Source organism: Patiria miniata, unplaced genomic scaffold, assembly GCF_015706575.1.
Source record: "Patiria miniata isolate m_02_andy unplaced genomic scaffold, ASM1570657v1 HiC_scaffold_23, whole genome shotgun sequence".
Classification (NCBI taxonomy): Eukaryota; Metazoa; Echinodermata; class Asteroidea; order Valvatida; family Asterinidae; genus Patiria; species Patiria miniata.
The window spans coordinates 5,657,773-5,678,625 of NW_024037062.1; the positions used below are offsets into that span (position 1 = coordinate 5,657,773).

Below are 20,853 nucleotides of genomic sequence, written 5' to 3' on the forward strand. Positions count from 1 at the left end.
CTCTGTACATCAGATTTGAACCAGCCAACTGATGCCGTTAACTTGGTGGTCGAGTGGTAAGACATCTGCACCAGAAAGCAGGAGGTCGTGGGTTCGAGTCCCATCTGAGTGATTTTTTCCAACTTTCACTCTAGGGGTAACATACTGAGTGTTTATACGTCGGTGAAGGGCAAAACCTAAATTGATTTTATGTCTGAACATGGGTTATGTCTTCGAACACTTTAGGCAACACAGTCACTTGTATCAGTTTTCTTTGGGCAGTGTTCTTTTGAAACCATTCTTATTAAATGTGTCAACTGTCATGAATTATGAGTTGATCTTAAGTCATAGCATCATATCAAATTGAAACAGGACAGCCTGATACTTGCTTTCTCAATTCATCATTTCGCAAACGCAACAGCGAATGGGGCCTTGCTATGTTTTTATACATGTATAACGCATGCTGATCAAGCTATATCCTGTGCTGAAACGTATTCAGTGTAAAATTGTTCTATTACATACATGAAATGGAATCGTTTTTTTTTATGCTTCCGTAAAGACGGATTTTGTAATTGGATTCACAGATAAGACTTTGTATAATATATGACATTACATCATGTCATTATGAGATGATGATTCTGAGCAAAAAGTTTGCTATTTTTTATACAACTAATCTTGTTATTTCTTGACTCCCATACACGTTGTTGAATTGTCAATATTATGCAGCAAGTCTGCAAATCCAACCCAGCGCATATAACGAACAGCTTTACAAATCGGTTTAAAGATTAAAAAGAAAATTACTCTTTTATGCATACATGTAATATATAACCTGGTTGAAAATACTTGAACCTATTAGATGCACATTTTTATCATAGAAAGGCTTGAATAGTGCGTGGTTCTTATGGACCTGGCAAAACACGACTTCGCACACGTTAGATTTTACTACAATTGGATATTTCTTAAAGCAGCAAAACCACGTAATACAATTCCTTAGTTGTGTAACTTGTAGGTATTTGACATGAAAGTGGCATGGCTGTATTACTAATTTATCAATCAAAATACCAAAAATAGTACATTTGGTGTCAATGAAAGTAGAGAAAAATTATATTATGCATGCTTTCCAATGGCCCAATTTGCTGGTCATTTGCACTGGAGTTGGATGGACAACTTGGTTGCTTAGAGTATTTTTATCTTATGGGATCCGAATGTGAATAAAAGAACAACTTAATGAACGCAGAGAGCACTTGTTTTCTTTAAATTTATCCTGTCATTTGAAAGAGTGATACATGGACGGCACAGTCTACATTATACTAATGCGCAGTAGGATATAAAGTGGATCGCATCAGGAAAAACATAGCGAGTATAGTTGATTGATAACGTTATTGTTGTAGACCTGTACATAATCGACGGAGATTGGATTAGGTTATAATGCCGAAGTCCAAAATGCGGACGCGGAGTCAGACAGCACGTAAGCAAACAATATTTTCCCGCATCAAAACTAAGTAACATCCTTTTGTCCCCAACTTGACCTCAAATATTTGTTTAAAAAGACATAAAGAATACGGCTTTGCCGAAAAAAAATCCAAGTTTTTGATGCCATTATTTCTAGTCCATAAATTCTCAAATCCAGAACAAAATACAGGCATCACCGAAATCGGTTCAGACGTGTTTAATGATTTTGTTTTTTAACTAATGTGCACACGTGAAAGCTAGTATGTATCTCGCTCCCGTACTTCTACGTTTTGATAGGTGACGTGCTTCTGGTAACAGTTACGATGATACAGTTTTGCCCCAAGCTGTGCACAGTATAATTATAATGTGTATGGAAGGTTATTTGTTTCAGGCGACCAACCTAGCATGCGACAGTCTCGCAACTTTTGACTAGTCGAATGTGATAATTTATCTTGTGTCGAAAAAATATCCCAAATCAGTAGACTGTTTCAAGTCTATCCTTGTCCATTATTTCCAGGGACCGTGGTCTAATGGCTTACAACTTCCCCCAAAGCAGGTTCATCCGGGCGTGGGTTATGTACTGTACATGTATGCCTTTCGGTACCAGTGTGCGTAGATCCGAGTAACCATGCATAGACCAGTACGTGTCACTCTCGACCTTGGGTGACAAACCGACATTTCATATTCTGCAAACGGCAGCTTCCAAGCAAAATGTCCAATTACAAGCTGGTCTATTTCGATGGCAGGGGCAGGGCCGAAACCATCCGTTATATTTTCAAACTGGCTGGAGTGAAGTTCGAGGATAAGCGATATGAGATGAGCGATTGGCCGGCTGTGAAACCAAGTAAGTACGCACTTATTTAGGCCTGCGCTTTTTGCACAGCTAACTGCAGTTGTAATTGACACAATCTTCGGCTTGCAATTCCAATCGTTGCTGCTTGACTCTCTGGTGCATGCAGAAACTTTGAAGAACTGAACTCCTTTGAAAAAATGAAATTAAGATCTGACATCCAGTGGACGGTATCCAGAAGTAAGAAATGTATCCCCGAAAGGTGGGCGGGGTGCGATTTTAAGCTTTGTCACTTCGGGTGGTCGGTCGGATGGTCGGTCGGTCGGATGGTCTCTGTCTGTCCCGAAAAATTACCAAACGTATGGTGGGCCATATATGCCATCAACGTCGCAATTTTCGCCAGAGCTTATTGTGCACTCGCACTTGTTTTTTAATCGGCTACATGTATCTGGAATTATGGAATTTTAAAATTTCTGTTGGCAGTTTTGATAACTAGATGTATTTTGTCCCATGTAGTTCACTTCTCTACTCCTTTCGGCCTTTTAAAACCTTGCCAGGCCTCTTCATGGTCCTGTACGGTGTAGCTTTCTTTTCTTATCGGACGTTTGTTAAATTTCTTGTCGCCTGGATTATTTATTTGTAGGCCTACTTTAATGGGGAATGACACTGTGCATTTCAAATAAATATAAACAAATTAATAAAATGTAACATCAGAAACTGCTGGGAACGGGGCTGTACATGTACTTTTTTGTAGATTTGTGTGCGTGTATATGTATTATGAACAGCGCACCAATCGTCGAATGACTTCCCAGCCACCCCTCCCCACCTCCACCGACCCTTATGAGTTTTCAATGGCCGGCGAAAAAAAATGGGGCAATTATGGGACCAACCTTGAAAATTTTCTTTCTATGCACCGTACCTGGGGGGTGTACATAATGGTACCTGTTAGTGTTATGCCGTGTAGGTGGATATTAGGCAATACAATTAATGTGACTAGTGGAGTGAAACGATCGAATGGCTATATTTCTGACCACTTTAACCAAATCTTTTGATGGAAAAGATGATGGTGCACGCAGTGCCTGCCTTTATTGCAAGGCCACTTAAAAACTTTGGGGTGTTTTTTTTTTTTTTGGGGGGGGGGGGACACAATGGCACCCGTTGCCCCCCCCCCCCCGATCCGCCCATGGCAATAGATTAGGAACAGGGGGTATCACATCATTTTTCTGTGGGGCGTCCTTCAAAAAAGAAAGAAAATTGTCCTAGAGGTCGTAATCGTTAATTTCCAGTAAAAAAGACATTACCGCCTTGCTCCTGAGCGTCACCGGGTGGCGATTTCTCTGTCCGATTTTGAGTTTTTTTTCCCTATTACATTGCGCGCTTTTGGTGTAGTAGAATCATTCATCTCCATTTTACAGTCTGTATAAATGGAGATCAATGAGTAAAACCGTGGCGTTCTCCATTGATGGAGACACAATGGCAGACTTTTGAGAAGTTGGTGGCAGCAAACACACCTGTCATTTGAAATTGTTTACGTCATGTTTAAGCTAAAGTGCGCATGCTCAATATGACGCAAACAATCGAACATTAAAGGACCGGTGTGTTTGCTACTACTAAAGTCTCAAAAGTCTCCCATTAAAAAATGGGAGATTAAAAAAAAAAGCTTCCCGGAAGTGTTCCGGAAAAACCAAAAAGCGATGTCTGCTGAATACAACACAAGATGTATGCTGAATCATGGTAAATTGGTATAATATTTATATTTTATTATGATTCAGCATACATTGATTTTGTTTGCTACGCTTATGCCTTGAACCTGTTACTCAATGCACTGTAATGGCTGGTGATCCGAAGCGTACATTCATAGGCAGCCGAGGCCTAGGCCTACACTAAACAGAAAACCGTTTCCCCATTTTGTTAAAGTAGACTCAAAACTAAGTTGAATATATGGGTTATTCGTTCGTCATAGCCCACGTGAAATAATTTTAAAAAGCACTTTTTAATGCAAGTGATTATTGACAATGTGAAAGCGATGGGAAAATACAGAATAAATGGGAGACAGTAAGGGGTCATCCATAATCATCAACGTTGTCAAAAGCGTAACAAACGGCAAACGTACACTCGGGGAGGGGGTAAGTGGGTACAGCCTACGCTTTTAAAATTTCGGTCAATATTCGGTCCAGTATTATTTTGTAACAGGCTTTCAGAAGATCTTTCATAAGCCCCCACGCCTGAACTTTGCGAACACCGGCAGCTCGTGATTCATGGGTGCAGCCATACTTATTTGTTATTCAGCTCCTTGCATGCTACACGCCGGTGACAAAGATAGTTAGGCTAAGGCCAAAAAAAAAAAGTCTCCGGTTTCTGGTATGGGATATGCGCGCGCGTCGCCGTAGCCATGCGCGTCGGCGAAATGAAAACTTTTTTTATTCAATGTCTCAAAACCGCCAAACTCACTGGTTTGACTGGAATCCTGCTGCTGCACAATTTTAAAGACATTTAAAGAAAAGTTTTTTTGGCCTAATGCAGCCCTTTTCAGTCGCCACTTTTAATAATAATTATAATTATAATAATACTTATAAATTGGGAGATTAAATCATCCTTACCCGCAGCTGGTATGCTGAATTGCGAAGGACGCGGCTACAATGTGGTCGGGCCGCTGGAATGTACATGTATAAGGCGCCTATGGCTGCCGGCCACATCGACCCATTATAATTTATGACCACGGAGCACAGCCTGAGATCGAAAATGTTTGATTTTACTGGAGGGAGGAAAACCGGAGCGCCCGGAGAAAAACCCTCGCACACTCAACCTCGTACCCAGGGTGTCGAGCAGTACGCGCCCACCACTACCTGCTCTCTCACCCTGGTATTGGATCATTTGCATGTGCAAGATTTTTGCACACGTATGCAAATGAGGAACAGTCTGGTGCCTGGCTATGCGTTACACATTAGCGTTTGTTTTTGTATGTGGTGTCTGGGGTAAAAACAGAGTCGATTCGTAGCAGCGCGAGCACGGCGTGAGTTCTGAAAACACGATTTTTGAAATCAAACTGTTACGATCTTATCGAGACAACATGCAGTATCATATTTCATATTAATATGAGCAAATTGGAAAGGAAATTAGTATTTTCGAGAAGGCGTGGACGAATGACCGCGAAAACACGTACTGCACGTTGTGAATAATATAGCACCAAGTACACGATAAAAATCCATTACTAGCCAATTGCGGTATCCAATCAGGATACAGGAAGAAAGTTTCCTATCCAGGGTTTACTATTGGAAACACGGTTGGAAATAAAGTAAGCACTGGGGACGAGGTTGTCGCACACTCTACTCACATGTGATCCGCAGCCAGGATTCGAACCGTGGTCACCTTGGTGAGAGGCGAGCGCTTTACGCACAAGCCACCCATGCCACCCCTTATTTATTTATAGCCTATCTTCAAAACGCCAGTCCATAATTAATCGGGGAACCATGCATGACTGTTCCAGATATCTTTGAAAATCAATATTTTTGAAAGTACTCTTTCGGGAGGGGGGGAGGGGGACTGTCAAAAAGAGTACGTTTTGTACTTTTGTATACGCTTTTGAAATTGTTTATAATTATGGATCACACCTAACAGGCCCACATGATATTGTAAAATGCATTGATATGGGGATGGGTTTAATTGTGATCCACCATTACAAAAGAGGAATTTATGCAATGCAAATTTTCTTTACATTTAGCAATCCCGACATTTCAACTTCCCATGCTGGAGATAGACGGCAAGATAATCCTGCAGAGCAAATCGATGATCATGTACCTCGCCAGAAAACACAGTAAGCAACACTCACGTATCCATTGAAGTTGAAGCCGTGAGAGGGCGTTTCAGATTCGAATATATCATTTATGGGATTTTTCCAAACCTCGTCTTCGTCTCTAGTTCGGCTTCATCAATGGCTAGAAACTATTTTGAGAAACCTTTAATCGAGATGAGTCCGAGTTTTGTTGTGGTGTATCGACCAGGGCCGAACGGGGCGGGACTCTAGCCTTAAAGTTGAAAACTCTGCAGTACCTTGAACCTGGGGCAGTTAACTTATATAAACCCTTGATTTACCACCTTACCACCTTAGGCTTACCACCTTAGGTCTACTTAACTTTCGAAATTTAAAACAAGGGCGTTCCGTATTAATCACAAGTTTTAAATATATTAAGCGCCACAATCTGCATTGTTGGCACAAGTAAACAATACAAAAAGTCTAATAATAAGATTGGCAAATAATCCATAAATAAGGTGTGATCTGCCATTGATTCTGATTGATTTCATCGTAGATCTCTATGGCAAAGATGAGTTTGAAGGTATGTGCATCGACATGATAATTGACACCGCTGATGACGTAGTACCGCCATGGGATCTCATCTTCTTCTCCACCACCGAAGAGGAAAAGGTAAGGCGACATAACGGCTGTTGCATGCGACGACTGTATACATTCGACGACTGCTGCATTACTCGGCTATTGCACTCGAAGGCTTCGCATGAGATAAACCCATCTTTCTCCTTGCAAAGAAGCGGTCTTTTAAAAAACATATAGTAACAACTTAAAAATCGCTCCAACACCTTCTCTCACCCTCTCGAGGTTTCTTCAGGTTTTAAGGAACTTTCGGTTTCGTTACCAGAAGGAATTTGATGCTGTTTGCAGATAACACTGCATCCATTCACTCATCTTTTCAGATTCTCGTTCGCCCACTTTTCTCTGAAGTTGCCCGAAAGCAAGTTTATTTCTCGTTTATTTTTTTCTTTTTGCAGGCGAAGCATACCAAGAACTTCCAAGAAGTTGAGGTACCACTGATCTACTCGCGTCTGGAGCGATTGCGAGCCCTGGAGCACATGCACGCAGGGGACTACTTCGTTAGTAACAAGGTACATCAAAAACTGCCCAACGAGATTGTCGATTTGATATCTTAAAGTGCACCCCAGTTTGTGTCTGAAATAACTTCCTTTCAAGCTTTGCGCTGCCAATCTATGACCTTTGACTAAAGTAATAAAATTAATGTGTGCTTGGCCGATTTTAAACACATGTTTAAGACCGGTTGGAGTTTGGATGCTGATAATTACCCGAGCCGAAAACGTTTCGGTCCAAAAGTCAAAACAAATCAAACATAATACATTTCCAACTATTTTCAACAAAAACACCCCTCTAGGTTTATTATGGCAATTCCCTTTCGTGCGTACATCGTAACAATATTTGCTAAAACATGCTAATCCTCCAAATCCTTTTATTTCTGAAAATTGCAGCAAAAGCCAATGTTGTACATTCCCTTTAACGCAACGTACATACCCCTGCAAAAGCGCCCTCACTGAGGACAGGATTTCGCATTGAAACTTATCAACAATAATAGTACAAAGTACGCGTATTAAAGAGGAAACAAAGACCAGCGTCAGATGTGGAGTCCGGTGGAAGGCCGGGTTGACTGTTGGATAATTGCGCCGATTCACGATGCCTTTTCCCTTTTCTACTCGTACAGCTGACAGCGGCTGACCTCCATTTCGCCTCTATGGTGGAAGTTGCCAACGTCTACTTTCCCAATTCCTTGGCCAAGTTCCCTGTGCTGAAGGCTGTCTTTGATCGTGTGGTGTCTAACCCGGTCATTGCGGAGTGGAGGAAGGTTCGTCCCGTTACACCTTGGTGATTACCTCCCTGTGATTCACCGGCGCTCTATCCTCCATCAACCACCATCCACTATCTTCCTCTTACGTCCCGTAGCTGAGAAACTTCGTAGCATTGTTAGGATGCAGTGTCTTGAATTTCTGCTTCACTTTAGATTTCATTTCTCCTTAAATTTGAATAGTTACAGTTGATAAAAAAAATGACGGGAGTGGAAACTTGCAACCTACGTTCAGAACATAAGTGGCGTCTCTTACTTTGGTTTTGAAAAAAAATCACAAGGTATTATTTTGAGTCACTTATGGCTTCCAGATTCAGGAATATTATAATTGATATAACAGAGCTTTTATACGCATATCACCTGTGCCTTTTTAATTTGTTTAATTTGCAATTGGTCCTCAAGGGTTATCACTTTGAACCTCTGTGACTCGTAGGTTGGGCTCATTTCACCGTCAAACTGGCTAGTTAACTTAAGGTTACAATGGAGGGGCGCCCAAAAATGTCAACTGTGCTGAAAGGTAGAGAGTTTTTTCACTGGACACCCGACCTCCGTAAAATCAAATGGGGGGCTGGGGGGGGGGGGGGGAGGGAGGGGGGGCGGGCTGGACACCATCTGCCCATGGGGCGCTGTTCAAAACCTATATGGATGTTTAATGTTAGACAATAACTACCGGTATTTGCTTTCCACGGACGTTTAAATAAACAACCACACGCGAAAAGAAAGGGTTTTGTTGAAAAATACGCACAAAATCAGGGAAAATGGGACTTAACGTTCTTCCAGCTAATCACGGTAACTCATACGGCTGGTCAAATTTCCAGGGGGGGGGGGGCGAACTTTTTATAGGGGGCGTGCGCCCCCCACGGCCCCCACGCCGTGGCTACGCCGTTGCATTGATGGAAGGAACAATGAGGATTTTTAAAGGGGAAAAAAGAAGCAATTTAGTGTGTCGTACAAACCTCATTCATACGCTTTCCATGCACTTTATTGACAAACAAAATAAACGATGGAACAGGACTATAATTTGATAATTTACACCTTTGTAACATTGTCATTTATTTGCTGTTGATGAAAATCATTGTCAATTATTGTGATGCTAGGTTTGAACTGACGGTAAAAATAAATTCATGCTAAACTGAACGCAAAACATTTGCGAAACAACGCAATAGGGTTTTTTTTTGCGAATTAACGCATATAATTAAGGGTGGTGCAAGAAGAAGGAAACCCACATTTGACTGCAATTTTCACCTCCTTGGTGAGCAGACAAATGTAATAAAAAAAACACACTTCACTGGACTTAAAAAAACCACTTCGCTGGACTTACACGGAGACAACAGTGATTTGGTAACTTGTATTCAAATAAGCATAATAACATTAATTCTTGCGATTAGTTGTCATTAAAAGGGCGGGGTGGGAGGCTGAAAACAAAGTAGGTTAATCGCATCAATGTTTAAGCATCTTTTATCAAGAAACGCTGAAATCCTATGATTCTGTGGAAAATTCGGATTTGGGGCGTTAAAGAGGCAGATTTTTTTAAGGGGAATACTTTCGTAAAATCTATAGAAATTGCGCCCGCTATTCATGCTAATACATGGTATTTTGTGGGAGTCAGGGAATGGGAAGTTAATGGTACGTTGTACCCTAGCTCTGTTTTCAAACACAACATTCACAAAATGATTCTCGAACGCGCTAAGAATTAAAAGGGAATTTCATGACTATTCGCAAGGTTTGCACATGGGCAGTATAACCCCGTTCAAGGAAACCAACCTCTTTTATAAGAATTTGATTAATCACCTCCGATTTAAAGGGAATATACATCATTTGCTTTTGCTGTAATTTTCAGAAATGGATGGAATTGGGGGGTTGGAAATATATAGCAAATATAGTTACACTGACTTTTTTGAGGTTTTGGGTTCGAAAATGCTATAAAAACCAAGAAAAACGATCATTTTCCTGTAGTCTGGTTCCCTGACTCCATATAAGAAGAAAAAGAGCAGTTTTCATACATTGGGGAATTGTAAGGTCAGGGAACCAGTCTAGCTGGCTCGTACCCGTTCATAGGTTTGTATTCGATTGCAAACAAGTGCGATGATAAATTGGGGCCAGTATTTGAAAAAAAGCCAGTTGTTTCCAACGCTGATTGGCCGATCCCGATCAGCGTTGGAAATTGATACAAAAATACCACTTTTCTTGAAAATGACAGTATACCAGGTTCCATGATTTTCCAGGATGCTTTACACTGTCATTCACTAACAGTCCAGCAAGGTATTTCAAAATGATTTGGTAGTTTTATTTTTTGATGTTTGCAAATGTTGTATTTTCCCTTTAAGGATTGCATCTCACATGTGAGCTCACAGTGCATTGAATATTGATGCAGGGGGATGTGTACGGTTGAGTCTCGGACCAATGGTACTTCGGACTATCGCGATAGTCCGAAGTACCATTGGTCCGAAGTCCCATTGATCCGAAGTCCCACTGGTTCGAAGTCCCATTGGTCCCATCACTTGTCCGAAACATACTACTGTGTAGTTCCACTTGTTCAGGTTGACCGACCCTAACCCTAACCCTAATCCTATGGGGCGTCGGACCAATGGGACTTCGGACCAATGGGACTTCTGACCAATGGGACTTCGGACCAATGGGACTTCGGACCAATGGGACTTCGGACCAATGGTACTTCGGACTATAGAGACGTCCCCTATGTGTACTGATTGGCGTTATAATTTTATTTTTGGCGTCAATCACGCGCTCAAAATTCGACCACGGCAATTTTCAGTTTTGTGTGTAGAAGTACAAATGCGCTCTTTTTCCTCGACATAACTTCGTGGAAAAATACTTTACACAAGAGAAAGAGAACAGAAAGAATGGGACTGGAATAATAAAACTTCTGACGTGTGGATGTTGTGATAAAAAAACACAAAAAACAACCTCACATGAAATTGTTTTTCTCACGAATATGACCCATTTTCAGACGACGTATATCTAATCGGTGGGAAAATAGCACGATGAAACATGTATTTAGCAATCAGCATTGATATTGATAAGTTAAAACAGCTCAATTAAAAAACAAATTATAAAAGTTTGCCTTTGACCATGATGCATAACATCCACCTTGGATTATCTTTGTTGTTTTTAAATTAATAGCAACAACATTTATGCACAAATCAGCACAACCAAACCACTGTCCTCCAAATGGCTGTTGTGCGTAAGGTTTATATCTGTCGTCCACGAGTTTTGGGAAAGAAAACAGAACGGTTGCTTGAAACTTTGTAAAGGTGTTTATTTTTAACACAATGAAAATGCAACACCATGTACACACTGTAAAGCCGAAAACATACAGTATACTTAAAAGTCCAAAAGTACTTACTCACAGGAAAATACTAACGTAATTGGTAACCTTTTCCAAGTTGCACAGTCATTATTTCAAATGGTCCAGATTGGGAGCACCTAATCTGTGGATAAACTTGTTTGCTGGCAAAACCGACTTCGACCGCTAGATAAAATACGCGTTCTCATTTTCGTATCTTTGCGCCATATGTCTTCTCCAGTTTTGCTCACACTGATATATTTGCAGTGGCCGATAGCAAGTCACTAACATAGTTAAAAGGAAACAGACTTGAGTGATTGTGAGCACTTGGAAACTTGAACATTCAGAGAGTATATTGTGTGGTAAGTAGAAAGAAGGTTTAAGCTTGATTTAATTAATCCGTGCATGAAGCAATCGATCCGATATGCTATTGTTCCATGTTCGCATTCTGCAGGTACCCGATCCAGTATGTTGCACGTTTGTTGATTTCTGCTTGTCTCAAACCAGGTCTCGCTTTCGATTTCGTGGTGCCGAGATGAAACATTCAGACGTTTTCATGTGACTGTAAATATTTTCTATAGAGGTGTTGCTTCAGAAACAACACTGTAGTGAGAAAATACTCTTCGTAATAAAAGATACCTGTACATTTTGTAATCCCAAGTTATGGTGTCATCAGCAGACTCACTGCATCAAGCAAAGCTTCAAAATCATATTTACCATATAATAGGCACAGATTTCAAGCCAGAATAAAATATATAGTTTTGTGTGTGTTACATAATTCAATGCTAGGTGCAATCGTGGTAACAATGAGTTTATTCATTCTTGGACCCCATTCAAGTTTCAGCAAGTTCGATCATGAAGTTTGTGTTAGTGTTGCTGTGCGTGGCCGTGGCCCGTGCTGGTCTAGCTCCACTCATTACATCCGATCAACGGTCTGTACCTGACAGCTGGATCGTCAAGATCAAGGTGAGTACAACCAGGCTTCACAGCGAAATCTTTAAAACCAATAAAAACCTATATTTCAACTGTTTTTAATTTTACTTTTTCTTTTTTTAAATAATTCAAGTAACTTCTATAACCTACAATTAAAAAATAAAATAAAACATTTCTTTTTAAATTCAAAACTCCATTTGGCACACTGTTTAGTTATGACGCTAAAATGACCACATTTCTAAGTTGGGCAGTTTGCATGAAATTGGTGTTAGATAACTTTATTAGTGTGGGGAACTGGAGGTAAGCAATTCGCTGTATTTTTGCAACCTCGTGCTGCAAAATTGCAGAGTTATGCACCCTAAAAACCTATAAATGCTTATATTTTGGCACCTATCAAACCTTTATAAACCTATACTTTTTCATTTTCAAGACCTATTAGTATTAAAAAGCCTATTTTGATGAAGAGGGGCACTGTGAAGCATGTAAAACCAATAATTATGTAGGAACCGGTTTTAATCAACATCGTCGCTTTGAAAGAAATATACCGATATAATTTGCCAAGTAAACTGATTTTCCGGGGGAAAAACTCAGTGCGTTGCACTCCAGTGAAATGATTTCCGTTACGCCTCTCTAATAGCTTACGGCGATAGCATTTAACACCAATAAATCTTAAATTTCATGTTATGTTTCTTACCAGGATTCAGACCAGTTGGACCGAGTTGCAGCTGATATTTTGAGCCGCTTCTCCAATATGGATCTAGCAACTCCATCATTGACCAAAATCCGTAATGTCTTGCCTGTCCTCACTCTGAAGATTCCAGCACGCCTTATTAATGAAGTAAGCTGTTCATAACACATGGCAGTCTTCCTAAAAAGTTAGTAGTACAAACAATAGAGGGACAATAGAGGGACAATAGGACGTCCACGATTGACAGTGTGAACACGACTGTCTGCGTGATTATGGTGTAAATCGAGGACACATAGGCCTACGTGCAACATCATCGATAAATCGAGGACAGAAACCAAATTGAGGACTTCTCCATCCTTCATCAAATAAAGCAAATATTTAGAGTGTTCCATTTCATATTTAATTATTTCAAATAATTCCGAAGCCAGAAATTGAAGCCGAAGTCGGCGACGTAGCAGAGTGTTTCGCAAACTTCCAAGGCAATTTCATGCCGTAATGAACGCTTTTCGTTGTTCAAATTTTAATTTTCGGAATCAGCGAAATGAATATACATGGGGATAAGTTAAAAGTAGGATTGGATTCTCAGAAAACACCTATTTAGTTTAACGCGTTAAATGTTTACATAACGTGGGTGCTGACAAAGAACAAACTTTCAGAGAAGTTATTCATCGCTATTTTTCACGTACACTTTCATTCGACGTTATTACATAACGGAGTCAGATTGGCGTACTGGTACTTCACTTGCCTTCCACCGCTGTGACCCGGGTTCGAATCCCGCCTGGGCCAGTATGTGGATTGGGTTTTCAGTCCCTTCCTGATTCCGTGGATTTTCCTCAGAATATTCTGCTGGGGTTTTCCTCTCACCTCTAAAACTGTAATTGCTTCTCATTGTCTTCTATCTACCGGTTTCCTCAGGCTTGCGAGCTACAGTGCCTAGGGCGCTTTCGAGGAATCCTTGGTTTTATTCCCAGAAATAATTAATAATAATTATTCCAAGAGAGAAACGTATCGGTCTTGTGCCAAAATGTTTGCTGGTCAATTAATAGGCAAATCAGCCTCGCCAACTTGCCATTTTGCTTCCATGTGGGTCATTCTATTACCTTTAGGATCCAAAGGGTATACCTTCTGTATCCCTGTTACGTTGGTACTTTGTATTTTGCCATTCAAGAATCATAAAGAATTTGTTGTATTTGTTGGGTAGGTATAGTTTGCTATTTATAATCACTCGACTGTGTTAAGACGTGCATGGGGATTATTTAATCATAGATGTCTGATGTAAGAAGGACAGGACAAGATCGACATTGGCGTCTTGAACCAAGACGCAGAGAGGCACAATCGATCAGGGGATTAATTGTCACAAAACTTGTATAAACACAGACAGGGTTGCCACTCACCACGTGTGGCTGGAATCAGTCAACACAAAATTGAGAAAGAGAACCAATTGTGCATAAAATGACCACTGTTTTCCATAAAATGACCACTGCTAAATTCTTCAAAATGTGTACAGATCCGCTCCATTGACGGCATTGAGTACATAGAACAAGACAGCATCACTACACTTGCTGGCAATCAATATAACCCGTCGTGGGGCATCGACCGCGTGGATAGTCGCACAGGAACTGATTACTACTACACCTACAATGATAATGGTAAGTTCCAGCTAAAAGGCCGCGGAGAGTTCACCCCATTCGGGAAAAGTTTTAATCATTAATTAAAAGGTGACTTTATGTCACAATGCACCCTTTTAGCCCCTTTTTTTTGACGTAATGGTAATATTATTTGGAAAGATCGTTAAAAGTAGAATAAAAACGTTCACACAACTATATCTGGCAAACTAATAGTTTCCGTTTAATTATCGCCCGAAAGAATTTCAGCGTATACCAAATGCTGTCCTCACAAATCGAACGTTGGAGCACTAGTCCTATTCCAGTCGCATATTTTCCTGATCAGATAGTGGTTCAACCGTGTAAGTCTGAAACGAGCGTGGAATCCATAGACTACGCATTGTATTTCATGTAGTTATGCTGACAGTTGGGCTCAAAATCCGAGGGCATTACTAACGGCTGGAAATGGTATAGGCAAGGCAAAAAAATATATGTAACAGGGTTTTCAACATTTCTACCGTAATTCTCGCACTTATGAGCATATTCATGCACAAGCACATCATGCACATCTGCACACAGCTCACACGTACACACTCGTTTAAAGCTAAAGTCCATCATTTGCAACTATCCAAAAAGTAACTGACGTAATTATTGTTGACAAGCATACTTGGTTGAAAGATAGTAAGGGGACTAAACTCTCTGTGAAATTATTCTCTCTGGCAATCTGTCATTTTGAAGAAATCAACGAAAGAAGGCCTTTCCAACGGTGAAGACGCACCGTTTGGAAATTTCCGTTAGTAATTCGTTTTTTTTATTCGGCAAAGCGCGAGGCTGCTATCATGCGTCGAATCGGTGCGCAACATCGCGTGGCTGCAATCGGCTCAGTGAGAACGTGTCTCGGACGCTGAATTCAGGCCCAATTCAAAACATGATTCAGCAGCTTTTGATTTGAAATCGAGATCCTAGAATGCTGTTTATCTCAAAATATACAGCTGAAGCTGAGCTGAAACTTTATCAGGTTAGTTGTTCAGTATCCTTCATTAGATTTTGAACACTTTTGTTGCTTCAAACGAACAAAATGCACAAATTACAAATGATGGACTATACCTTTAAAACTCGGAATGTGTTGTGTTTATTACTATTCATAAATTGTACTGTCGCAAAAGCGCATGCGTAACTATGTCCCGCTGGCCTCAGGTTCGAGTTAGAAGCGGGACCCTCCTAATTCAAAAGGTGAAATTAATATATCCTTCTATATGCCCGATGATATCTGTAAACATATCCGTAAACATATCCGTAAACATATCCGTAAACATATCCGTAAAATCTTCCGCATCTACCATATAATGGTTAATCTGACCTCTTCATCCTGTTCTATTCAGTCCAAGGTAAAGGAGTGAATATCTACGTCGTGGATACCGGAGTACAAACTTCTCACACTTCTTTCGGTGGACGAGCTTCGCTGCTCTTCGGCGCAACAGACAACAACGGGCATGGTACGCACTGCGCTGGGACAGCAGCGGGTAACACATTCGGTCTAGCGCGTCAGGCAAACATCTTCAGTGTAAAGGTGTGCGATCCATCTTGTTATCTCAGCACAATTCTTAATGGTAAGTCTTTTTCAATTGCATTATTTTTTACCTCTGGCAAACTTCTTCTTTTCGTATCTTCAAAGCATCACACGATCGTTTTCCATTTGTACATGTTTTGCGTTCATGGTGTAGTTCGCGAAGTCTCTGGAGCTGCATGGGTGGGGTAGTAGTGGGCATTTGAGGCAGTGATCAATGGTGTGGTCTGCTTCTCTGCACTCACAGATGTTAGAGCCGGTCTTGTGTAACCCCATAGGGCTAGTGTACACTGTAGCTTTGGATCTACCAGTTTTTGTCCTCAGGCGATTGAGAGTTTTCCACTCAATCCCTTTTGCTTCTGCACCAGGAGGGAGGTTTTCAGCAGGAGGGATTTTTATGTCAGTTGGAGGAGGGTTGTTTGGACTCTTTCTCTCCAGAGGTTGATTCTTGTTTCTTCCCGGGATGTTGTCAAGGCTTCGACATAACTAAGGAAGCTCCTCCAGGACTTCAGTTATTAGAGGTTGGCGTCCATAAAGGAGATGGCGAGTTGGTCATCTCAACTCAACTGGTAACTTCCCTTCTGATGTCAGGTGGAGCAATACTAGTGAGGAGGTGCATAATGTTGCTGTTGTTGGTTGGTTTGAGGCAACCTGTTATCAAGCGGCAGGTGTTATTCAACACAGTATCGAGCTTCTTGGCATGAGGTGATCTTCCCCAGACAGGGCACGCCCACTTTGCAGAGGAGTAGTACAGTGCCAGGGTCGGTGATCTTAGTGCGTGTGCTGTAGCTCCCCATTAGGAGTTATTAGTCAGTTTCCGAAGGATGTTGTAATGAAACCAGAGAATCCTCAAACGCGCCCTTGGCACTGTAGCTTGCGAGCTTGTAGAAACATGTGGAGAGAAGACAATGAAAGGAAATTACAGTCTTAGAGGTGGAGGGAAAACCCCTAAGAATATTCTGGAGGAAAGCCAAGGAATCAGACAGTGACTAAAACCCAATACACAAACACGGGTCACAGCGGTGGAAGGCGAGGAACAGAACCGCTACTGACTCCCTTTAAGTCTGGCCCATCTTTGTGGTCACGTACAGTAATCTCAGGGGCACTTCATTGACAAAACGTCCCTCATGCCCATCGTCTTTTCATTCACGCGCCATCATGTTGAACACCAAACGAAGGCTTGGACAGCAAACAGTGCATTACGTGTGAGTTCTAAGCAAATTGGCTGAATGCTGCGTGCCAGCGTGCTCTAACGACTTCCGTTATGATATTGAAAAAAAAACACCAATCCCGTTCCACCGTTTCCCAGCCGACAAACAACTGAGAAAATAACGTTTCGTTAAAGTAAATATGATGAGGACCCACATTTTCGGGTATGGGCAGAATTGAAGACGGTAATTTGCCGTACTAATGATTGTGTGGCTAGTGCACTGCACTGGAGTCGCCAACGTGGCACTATAAACTTTCCCCGATTGTTTTCAGTTGTGCAAAACTTCATGGTTGATGATCATCAACAGATTTTTTTTGGTGCATCTTCGGTACTATTTCCTTAAAAAAAGATTGATTGAAATAGCCCGAAAGCAGTTTTTGTCTCAAGTTTAACACGAAATTCAGAAAAAATAGCGGACGGATATCGGCACAAAATATAGCTAATAAGAAAAAAGAGAATTGTTGAGTTAGGAGAAAAGAACCCTGCTGGAATGTTATTCCCATGAATGTGGTCTGGTAAGCACACCAATTACAATCAATCGAAACCCGATCTACTTAATCAAAACAAGAAACTGTTATACAATGTAGATCCGCTCTGCCAAACTCTTTCCATATTTCTGCAGGATTTGACGCTGTAAAAAACCACGGTGGCTCAGCCGGTGGAGTCCTGTCCATTTCCCTCTCTGGGTTCTCCAGTAGCCCCTCCATCAACACTGCAGTGAAAGATTTGTGGAATAATGGCTACCTAGTATCACACGCAGCAGGCAATGACAACGCTGACGCATGCAACAGAGACCCTCAAAATATTAACGAAGTGAGTAGTTTGGAACACAAACCATTAACTTATTTTATAATTACGAAACGAATTATAGGACCAGATTGCAAGGAATTATTCGATTTTAGAACGACTTTTTTCTTCGACAATTCGCACTATGATTGACTGGAATGGCGTTTCAGCAATCTTAACCGCTGAAAAGAAAATGATTAGCCCAAGTTGACAAATTTCACCGGGCATATTACTCTCTCAGCTGATCGTAGTTGGTGCTACAGACAGCAGCGACAAGAGGGCCTATTTCTCCAACTACGGGTCCTGCGTTGATATCTTCGCACCTGGTGTCAGCATCTTGAGTGCTAAATACAGTACAAGCAGTAACTCAGGTTCTAGTTACAAATCTGGGACCTCAATGGCTTGCCCTCACGTAACAGGTAAGATGACGAGAGTAGACACCTGGTTATCGTTGACTTAGTGAGGGGTTATTGAGTTGACATTACAACAGTTTTACGTCAGAACATGCATTTATACACAAGTGAGGGGAAAAAATGGTGCTAACATTCACCCTGTAACTATGAAAAATATTTTTAGAAATTGAAATTGACGACGTTGGGCAAACTTCAGGAGGGGGATGTCACCCTTTGACGATACGTGACGCGGTTCATAAGTAGAAATTTGAGTTTTTGTTAAGCGATCGTTTCACGTTCGTTCGCGGAGGTTCGTCCTGCAAACTTCATTATTTTTTAAATTACAGTTTCATTTGAAGTTAACAGTTATTATAATAATGTTTAGCGTTTTAAACTAAGATCAAAGTGTTTTGAAACTTTATTATATATTGGCCTTTTTTTAAATTTTTTTTTTTTTAGGCACAACAGCTAATTCAAACACAATGAACCATCTCCCTTGACATAGATCGGCATTTTTAAAATCAGCACAAAAATCTTAGTTATGCTTTGTTTCAACCTTCGAAAAACAATCATTATCTAAGTGTTTTACGAATCTAAGCTTATTACTTTTAACAGGTGCTGCCGCGCTTGAGTTTGGTCAAAACAGCAACGCCACACCGTCATCGGTCAAGAACGCCCTAATAAACAACGCTACACCAGGCGTTGTCTCTGACCCCAACGGAACACCTAACCGTCTACTCTATGTCAAGGTAACTCAAATCAAAATAGGCCTTTATCGAAATGATACATAATTTTCGTTTGTTATAGAGTCTGTTCATTCTAAAAGAAAGGTTTGCAGAGTCTATGTGGATTGGAAAAACAATATTCACATATTTATTCATGGTGCACTCGTCCGCTTTTCTTCTCATTATACGACACAAGTCCCCTTGTCTTCTGTTGCCTTCTCCCCAAAGCTCGACTTGTAAAGTTGCAAAAGCACCCGCATAATTGAAACATCAGGCAAGTTAATTTGATTCACACATTTTCTCTCTCTCTGTTGGTTCTTTTACAGTATTAAGCGGTGGGTGCATTCAGCTATGCCTGACGTCCGAAGGAAATCAGATATTAACTGAACAGTCATTCCCTTTTTTCCGGCCATCCTACTGAATTGTGCTGCATTTACTTATAAGGCCATGAATCCCAATAGACGGCCTTTTAAAATTCCAATGAAACAATGTGTGTGTACCGTTCATTATTTCAGACTCGGTCAATAACAACCCTTCAAATTGTTCCCACTTATACGATACACTAACAGAAATTGTTATGCGACTGACAAGTGCAACGCAGTAAGTTAAAGGATTACAATTGTAAATCCGAATTTTTTTTCTTTCCATATTTTCCGGAATCTTACCACAATCGGAATTCTGAAAGCGCCTTTGTCTGCATGTTCTTATCAGTGAATGAAATATTCGCACATAAAATTAGCTTTTACTCAGCAGTCATTCCATTTTTCAGTTTAAAGATTTGCATAGACTCACAGTAAACGACCACGATAAATAACGATTTCTAACAATAGCAAGTACATCGCCAAGTAATATGTAAGTTTTCAATGTATTCCCAAATAAACCATGAGCGAATGAGAAAGGTTTCCTTTTCCCCCAAGACAGCACCAATCCCATCTTTTATTTTGTCTGTCCAGAAAGTGCCGATTATGTTTTTGACAGTTCTTGCATAAAGATGCAAAGCATTTCTAACTTCACTTTATGAGTAATGGCGTAAATCCGTGTCGGCGAGTGGGGTGTTGGGGTCCTGGGAATGACCATCCCGCCAAAAACGGGGAAATACAAAGGGGGGGGGGGGGGAGCTCTGGATACAACGTAACACTAGGGGTTGTTGTTTATGATACAACTGTACATGCAGTTAGAAAACTTGTGCACTTATGACCCCTGAACTTTACATACTTTGTATTCACAAGATATATATTCAAATCGGCATTTTGGGGTTTCCTCACCACAAACATTGCGGGGATGATCAAGCGGCCCATCCACCCGGTCAAAAAATATGGGGGATTATCCTCCCCTTCCCCCGGGGTTTACGCCCATGATCGTAAGTATTCTTTTGAGCGTATTGAGGTGAACAACTTCAAATTTGGGGACAACATCACAAATCACGAAAAAGGGTGATGTTGGCCCTTAAAATAGGTAAACTTCCCTCGAGCTGTGACGTTAGTTTGATTAATATTGACACGAGAAATGCTTTTACCAAATTTGATTACATCAAATAAAAATAAAAATTATGCCAAAAAATTATCTTTTGGACCGTAATGTAGAAAACGCCGGTTGTGGTCGTCGCAGTACAACCAAATAAAGTTTTGTTATAGTTTATTGGTCAATCAAAATTACTGTTAAAAATCGGGGAAATATGCAGAAGCATTATGATATAAAGATGGGTGCAAATTGAAAAAAAAATTGACTTGAGACTTGACTTGACTTGCTAAAATTTGACTTGGGACTTGACATGACTTGAA

At 40.8% G+C, this 20,853-nt stretch overlaps 2 protein-coding genes across 2 annotated transcripts; both read left to right on the plus strand.

Annotated features, from left to right (window-relative positions):
• Window positions 1-2,142: 2,142 nt before the first annotated feature.
• Window positions 2,143-8,326, plus strand: LOC119731461 (hematopoietic prostaglandin D synthase-like). The gene is made up of 5 exons (XM_038204629.1): window positions 2,143-2,275; window positions 5,943-6,035; window positions 6,529-6,644; window positions 7,004-7,117; window positions 7,723-8,326. Exons 1-5 carry the CDS (start codon window positions 2,143-2,145, stop codon window positions 7,885-7,887), a joined length of 621 nt encoding a protein of 206 aa, XP_038060557.1. The 3' UTR covers window positions 7,888-8,326.
• A 3,143-nt stretch (window positions 8,327-11,469) lies between these two features.
• LOC119731102 (aqualysin-1-like) lies at window positions 11,470-19,988 on the plus strand. The gene is made up of 9 exons (XM_038204117.1): window positions 11,470-11,529; window positions 12,006-12,133; window positions 12,798-12,938; window positions 14,296-14,437; window positions 15,775-16,002; window positions 17,792-17,982; window positions 18,197-18,374; window positions 18,963-19,096; window positions 19,399-19,988. The coding sequence occupies exons 2-9, from the start codon at window positions 12,023-12,025 to the stop codon at window positions 19,402-19,404; spliced, it is 1,131 nt and encodes a 376-aa protein (XP_038060045.1). The 5' UTR covers window positions 11,470-11,529; window positions 12,006-12,022; the 3' UTR covers window positions 19,405-19,988.
• The last annotated feature ends 865 nt before the right edge of the window (window positions 19,989-20,853 follow it).

What these genes read in the sequence shown, in the direction of transcription:
- LOC119731102 (XM_038204117.1), top strand. Translation starts at nt 12,023, where the DNA reads ATGAAGTTTGTGTTAGTGTTGCTGTGCGTGGCCGTGGCCCGTGCTGGT. An exon ending in CAGCACGCCTTATTAATGAA is followed by an intron (nt 12,939 to 14,295) that starts GTAAGCTGTTCA and finishes AAATGTGTACAG; the next exon opens with ATCCGCTCCATTGACGGCAT. An exon ending in ACCCTCAAAATATTAACGAA is followed by an intron (nt 17,983 to 18,196) that starts GTGAGTAGTTTG and finishes TTACTCTCTCAG; the next exon opens with CTGATCGTAGTTGGTGCTAC.
- LOC119731461 (XM_038204629.1), top strand. Translation starts at nt 2,143, where the DNA reads ATGTCCAATTACAAGCTGGTCTATTTCGATGGCAGGGGCAGGGCCGAA. An exon ending in GTACCTCGCCAGAAAACACA is followed by an intron (nt 6,036 to 6,528) that starts GTAAGCAACACT and finishes ATTTCATCGTAG; the next exon opens with ATCTCTATGGCAAAGATGAG. An exon ending in CCACCACCGAAGAGGAAAAG is followed by an intron (nt 6,645 to 7,003) that starts GTAAGGCGACAT and finishes TTCTTTTTGCAG; the next exon opens with GCGAAGCATACCAAGAACTT.